The sequence below is a fragment of the Diabrotica virgifera genome, chromosome 6 (genome assembly GCF_917563875.1).
Source record: "Diabrotica virgifera virgifera chromosome 6, PGI_DIABVI_V3a".
In the NCBI taxonomy this organism is placed as follows: domain Eukaryota; kingdom Metazoa; phylum Arthropoda; class Insecta; order Coleoptera; family Chrysomelidae; genus Diabrotica; species Diabrotica virgifera.
In genome coordinates this window covers 211,605,183-211,612,311 of record NC_065448.1, presented here as the reverse complement: position 1 = coordinate 211,612,311, position 7,129 = coordinate 211,605,183, and the positions used below count along the sequence as shown (strand labels likewise).

The following is a 7,129-nucleotide window of genomic DNA, read 5'->3' as shown; positions in this document are numbered from 1 at the left end:
GAGGACTAGATCAGAAAACATATTTAAATTAAATGATTATTAACAAAGTTTAGTGTTTAGATCAGTTTTGCTTGTTTTTATTAAGGTATAATTGTAGTTTTTTAAAAATGTCCTAACCCGCTTTTGACACTGATTTCTGTCAAATTTGACACTTTATCTGTATAATCTTAGAATGTAGTATCTTTTCGTTGTGTATCTTATAATTTAAAAGATAAATAAAATTACAAATATCAATAGGCTATTTCTTATTTAAGTTTAAGTTTTAAATCAATTATCTCCCAAACAACTTTTTGTGGGTTAGTACATTATTGCATAACACCAGCCAACTAACCTCTTAAAACCTATCAAATTTCATTTGCATCTCTCAACCGGTTTTAGAGCAATAAATAAATCGTCAATTTGTAAGAGAAATTTCAACATCCCGTATCTCGGAAACGAAGCATTTGCGGACATATGTTTATAAAACAAACTGTCATTATTTTTTCATTCAGAATTACCCCTTAAAGTTTGTCGCACACCCTGTTATGATGAAAAATACGGCTACTTGTTATAGTACCTAACTTTTTTATTATCCAGCATAAGCAATGGAATCAAAAACAGAATGTTAAGAAAACCCGAGGCTCTAGTTGGGTTTTAATTTCAGTATTTTATAAATGCTAGAATATTTTACAGGGTATGGTGAACTTTGAGAAAAAAACACAGTTTGGTTAGTACACCCGGTATACAATGACAATTTACCTGTTTAGCAACAATATTGTTACAGCGATATTGTTAAAGAATAAGGCTATACCATATTAAAAAAATCCTTAACAGGACAACAGGTTTGGGAAATTAGAGACATCAAAAATGATCCATTTTTAAGGTGGTGCGTTAATTTCTTAAAGTACTGTAAAATTTCGGCAGGGTATGGTATACCGCATGTCCGTGGTTAAGGGTTAAATGTATGCCGTATGCCAGATGATGATTGTACCCAATGTTCCTCTATACAAAGTTAATCACCCTAGTTTTAAGTTCTCCTTTTTATAATATTTTAAGAAATTCTTACCGAAGGAAAAGACGTTGAGAAAATCAACAATGGAAAAATGCTATGTGCTATGTATTTCACCAAATATGCGTGAGTTAGATGGTAAATCTTATTAACTTTACATTAAAAAACGCTGGACGGAAGGGCCGCCCGAGAACTTTATCGTACCGATCTATTATCGTTATCGTACTAGATACTGGCATTCTATAAAAATAACAAAGTTACTCGTTATTTTGATATTTTATATGAAAATATTTTATGGTCCTACGCATCATTAATTCCTGCATTTGAGAAAATGTTCGGGGACACACTATACTTTCATTTCAAATTAGTTCATTTTTCTGAGAAATTAATAGTTTACAATATTTGCATTTTACTGCATGGATTTTAAATAAATTTTGGGATATAGCCCAAAGCCCAATCTCCTAATTCAAAGTTTATCCTATATACTATATACTATGGCGCTTTTATCATGGGGGCGGTTCCCACCACTTCTCGGGGATAGAACATTTTTATTTTCGAACTACATGGAGCAAAAGGAAGAATTTTAAGAAAATTTAAAAATGCGCTCTTTAATTTGATCTTATTTTTTCACCCGTCCAACTTTTTGAAAGTAGAAATAACACTATATTAAGAGGTATTGCAAAAGAAAAACAATGCATTTAAATTCTGGTGGATGATGGGTTAAATGTATCTCAGTTTTCCTTAAAGTACATTAGTCATATATTCTTTTGCACCATATCTCGCTTAGTTTGAATGTAACCGACATTTTAACGCTGCTCGTTTTAAATGCCTTTTCAAACACTACAAAAGCATGAGTACTTTGAGCATGCACCAAAAAACAAACTCTTTTTACCTAGGTACCATATCTCTTTTTGTATTATAAATAGAAAATTTACGAAGGAACGAATCTCTTTGTTATTTATAAACTAAAAAAAATTTATATAGTGTTTTTAATTTGATGCATAATTTTTAAGGTATTCACAAAAAACCGTCCAAAAACGTGTCATTTATAAATGAAAATGGCCAATTTTCAACTACGCATAACTCAAAAAGTATTGAGTTCTCAAAAAAAAAGTATAGATCAGTTTTTGCTTAAAAATAGGTTCTCTAGCCACTTCCATACTTATTTTGACCAACAAATTTTCCACCACCTTGAAGGGGTGGGAATTGCCCCATGATAAAAGCGCCATATTATATAGGGTACATTTTGTTTCTTGAGCTATTCCCTACTTACTGTGAAAATATCAAGTACATCGATGTATCAAGTAGGATGGAGTTCGGAGCCAAATACCCTCATTGACTGCCCTATAATAATGCTCTGCTATGATCGCGTGAGAGGGGACACACACAAGATTCTAGCAAAATTTCTATTTTCTGTAACTTTTCAAGTTTTTGAGTTACAGCAACGAGTTTTATGTCGTTGAAAAGGTAATTTTACATTCTTTCAAAATGTGTAAAAATATACAGCGCATATCTAAAAAATTAAGATTTTTTTTTCATTTCCGGTTCAACCTGAAGCCATATTGTGGGTAAAATTTATTGTGCTAATAGATAATAAAGTACTATATATGTCTGCCAAATTTCAAATTTTAGTTTCTATTATAGAGGAAGTTACGGGCACTCGAATATTTTTTTATAAAAAATTCATAACTCCCCTCCTTTGAGGAGTTAAGAAATCTGACTAATGTTATTCAATTTACCGATAGGATATCAACAACATATCAAAAAATAAACAAATTCTTTGAAGCCATTTTTGAGAAAATCTAGTTCAAAGTTATGTCAAATTTTGACCCCTTAAATATAGGCAACCCATAACTTTTTCTGAAAAACGATAATATTCTTGTTATAGCCCCATCTTTAGGCTATATAAATGTTTTTTCAAATTAAATTTATCTTAAACAAGTTTTTAGATTGGTAGGGATATGTATCGGGTGGGCGGTCGGCCATGCTGGCCGCCATTTTAGATTTGGAAATGTCAAATTCCGTATTTCTGTTCACCTATCGATAAGCTAACTTTAAGTTAAATTTCATTCATTTCGGTCAAAATTTTCAAAAATGGGCCTCAAATAACCCCCCTATTTCGGCCCCCCTTTGAGAGGTTTTTTCAAAAGCTTAGTTTCTTGACAAAATTCTCTTAAACTTACTCATACCGAATTTCATCGAAATCAGTCCGGTAGTTTTTGCTGGGCGGTGGCGACATACGTACGTACGTACGTACATACGTACGTACATACTTCCGACATGTTTTTTTATTTGCTTTTTAGGCTCAGGGGGACTCAAAACGTCGAAGAAAAGTGAAATCTGAAAAAATTTTTTTTGCACGATTCTATAACTTTATCTATTATACTCATACTACGTATGTAGTACAATAAAGTAAATCTATTATACTCATACTACGTATGTAGTACGATAAAGTAAAAAACGCTGTCCACAACACGTTTGCACCAATTTCTACAGTTATTTGGTCACGTGGTTCGCAGCGGTGATGATAATTTGAAGAGATTAATTGTTTACAGAACAACAGGATGGTCATCCAACCAAATTCGGAGTTCAGAACATTCTGCAAAACCCTAGAGAGCAGCTGAAGATGGAGATCAACGGAGAAAATTTGTTAGGAGTATTGGAGGAAATCACAATCCTCAGTAATGAGGAAACGACAAAAGAGAATCTGTTTCTAATTAGAAATTTTATTGTTGCCACATATTTGAGATACAGAGGCTAGGGCATTTTAAATAGTTCATCATCATCAACCTGTACGCGTCCACTGCTAGACATAGGTCCCCCTCAATTATTTCCATCTGTCTGTGTCTTGTGTGGCTTGCATCCAGTTACTGATAACATACTGATACTTGATGAGTTAATCTAAGTAGTTAAATAATATATAACAAATAGAAATATATACCGCCTGTTTAAATTACATACATTTAATTTAAATGTTTATTTATATACCGAGCTACTAAAATTTGTGTTCGTGCTTGCCATTTATTAATAAGTTCTTTTGAGACATATATTTTATCTCCTTCTAATACATCCCGAACGTTAAGACATATTACTCCAGATCTAATTCCAGCAGCTTTCGTAAATGCTGCAAATGCTGTGGATTCCATTTCAATATTGACTATGTTTTTACTTTGAAGAGATCTTAGATAATTCATTTGCTCTTTTACTTTATATTCACAAAACGCACCATCTGTTCTTGCTTGACCTTCGTAAAAGTCATTGGTGCACATAGTTATTCCTGAAATTACCTGAAAATCGTCATCAGGTGAAGACAGAGATTTTAATTCCTGACATAACTCTTTATCTAATTCTGTTGATCTTTTAATTATCTTTCCGAGAACTGGAATATGATATTCTTTTTGTAACATTCCGTCACAAGCGTCTTCGGAGATTATAACTGTACCTGGTTTGGAGCCTATACCACCACACGTACCTAATCTAAAGAACATTGGGTTCTTACATTTGGCATAATACATTAATTTGATTAGTTCGTTTAGTAGAATCCCCATCGTGGGACATCCCATACCATGATTTACCGAAACTACTGGCCCCACTTTGTACATACAATATCGATCACCCTTTTCGCTGATATCCAGTAATTTAGTGCCAAAGGGTAATTTGTGGCCAATTTCTTTCATTATATATTTGGCAAACAAGTACATTTTCTTTGGGGATCCTCCCATGCAGATAAATTTAGTATCTCCAAAAGCTTCAACTAAGTTCATCGTTTCAGTATCTAGTGCAATGTGATATAAATAATCATTATCTAAACGGGCTAAATGTGGATTTTTTACTGCATTTTCTGAACATGCACAGTTATGTGCCATTTTAACCCTATTTAATTATTACTGCGATACTACTTAAAATTTTGATATTTTTTCCTTGACATAGAACTTCAGACAGAGAGTTATATAAATAGACTTTGACAGTGACAGTCGGCAGCTATTTTCGTCTTCTTCTTCATTTTTATGTAGACATGATTTTTGTTTTTAATGTGCTTCCAGTAAATTGTCGTTCCATCGTTTTCGTAGTCTTCCCACTGATCGTCTCATTATAGGGCCTTATTCGGCTTGTGTGGTCATTTTATTCTACTCTTCTGTTTTTTACCCAGTTACTAATGTTCTCCACCTTGCATATACGTCGTATATCTGTACTTCTAGCTCTGTTCCATAGTGTCTGTTTTGTAAATTTTGCCTTTCATGTCTTTTCCGATATCTTTATTTCGCCATATTATTTCAAGGCAACCTTAGGTTCTGTTTGCTCTATTCACTTGATCTTCAACTTCTGTTTCGAGCTTTTCGTAGCTAGATAGTCAGGCGCGGATCCAAGGGGGGGGTCAATGAAGTCAACTGCCCCCTTTTTGAGACCTCGCCTGGTATCGACTGACACTGTTTTTAAGAAAGAGATTACGATTGAACATAAATACTGAATTTTGTGTCCTGTTGATAACTAGTGTTGCCCAAAATCGGTCTTGGTCTTGCAGTCTTGGTCTTGTTCTTGCATTTTCGCAAGACCAAGACCGCCTAATTTTAGCAAGACCAAGACTGACCCTGCAAGATTTAAGCCAGAACAAGACTAATCCTGCGAGACTCTTGCGTCTTGCAAGAAAATATGTAAAAAAATTTGTAAAAACGCATTACGAACAATACCATAAGCATACATAGAGAATCAAAATATACATTAAAAGAATACTTGACACATTTTATACGTACTGAGACGTTATAAGTACAAAGTAAAAATAAAACATTTTGTACATGCTTTCTCAGCAAACGATTTCTTCGCTATGAAATTAATTGCCCAGATCTTGATAGTATAATACACCATAATAGCCGCCTTCTAATCATAAAATGATATTCTTGCGTTGACAGTAATATCGTATTGAAACATTTTCAAAATATATGTCGTCTTAGTTTAGCTGATAAAAAATATAATACTTACCACAAATCTTGTCGCCCTAAATTATTTTATAGAATAAACATCGCTAGTGCTAAAATTTTCTGACAAAGCCCGTTTATTTTTAAATCACTAACTATCAAACAATAGTCTATTTCTATTATTATAATGAACAATAAATTTCTTTCTTTGAATTCTTTCGGCGTTTATGACACCGACATTTGTCGCGTTGTTAATCACGAAACAAATTATGTTATTTTTCGGTATACTATCAACTTTGGTAAACAAATTTAAACTTATCATTCTTAAATTTCTTTGACACTTTCGCATTTTAAATTTAAGTATCTCTTTTCATGCTTTTTTTAAATTACTTTAAACATTGTAGTATTAGTGTTATTCAAAAGTAATGAGGCAAATTAATAACAGATAATTCCGGCTACCCTATACACAAAATACCGAAATATTTAAAGTAACGAAGTAATGGTAAGGTACTGGACTAGGGAAAGTAACAATACCCTACTTAGTATATTTGATAGTAACGAGTATAAAGAATTGTATTTTGTACTTTGTATTAATTCTTGGTCAAAAAAATTAATATAACGATAAAGTACCTAACAGTAATCTCAAAGCAATTGCGTACTGTTCTGTAATTTAATTTGTATTCTATTTTATTTTTTATTTTAATAAATGGCAAATTGTAGATATAACTCTTTCATTCCATTTTATATATGGTGAGGGTCGATCAATCCCTTTCTAGACAGATAGTGTTTTTTGCAGTAAAGTCAACTTTATGTCATTAATTTGGTTTTTTGTATTTTAACCATGTTTTAGCACATGTAAGGTTATTAAATGCAAACGTTTATTAAGAAACAGACTGACTCCCGTGGACCATGGTATATAGCTCAGTTAGTTAGAGCATAGTCAAGGATCGCTTAATCTTACATCGTGGGTTTACATCTTGCCCAATGTCAGTTTAGACATTTATTAATTTTGTTGGTCATTACTACGGCTATGTTAATTAAAAATTGAAATATACCTACAGTGCACAGATTCTAAAGGTGTCGGTGAGGGATGGCATCTATGCGCAGTATTATAGTCGGTGTATGAGAGAGAAAGTATTTGAAATAATGAAATAACAAATAATATCAAATTTGTTATTGTATTATTTCAAATACTTTCTTTCTGATACACCTACTACAATATTGCAAA

General features: G+C 32.6%; 1 protein-coding gene across 1 annotated transcript; it reads right to left on the bottom strand.

Annotated features, from left to right (window-relative positions):
* Positions 1 to 3,951: 3,951 nt before the first annotated feature.
* LOC126886292 (uridine phosphorylase 1-like) lies at positions 3,952 to 4,854 on the bottom strand. The gene has a single exon (XM_050653164.1). It carries the CDS (start codon positions 4,852 to 4,854, stop codon positions 3,952 to 3,954), a length of 903 nt encoding a protein of 300 aa, XP_050509121.1.
* Positions 4,855 to 7,129: the final 2,275 nt, after the last annotated feature.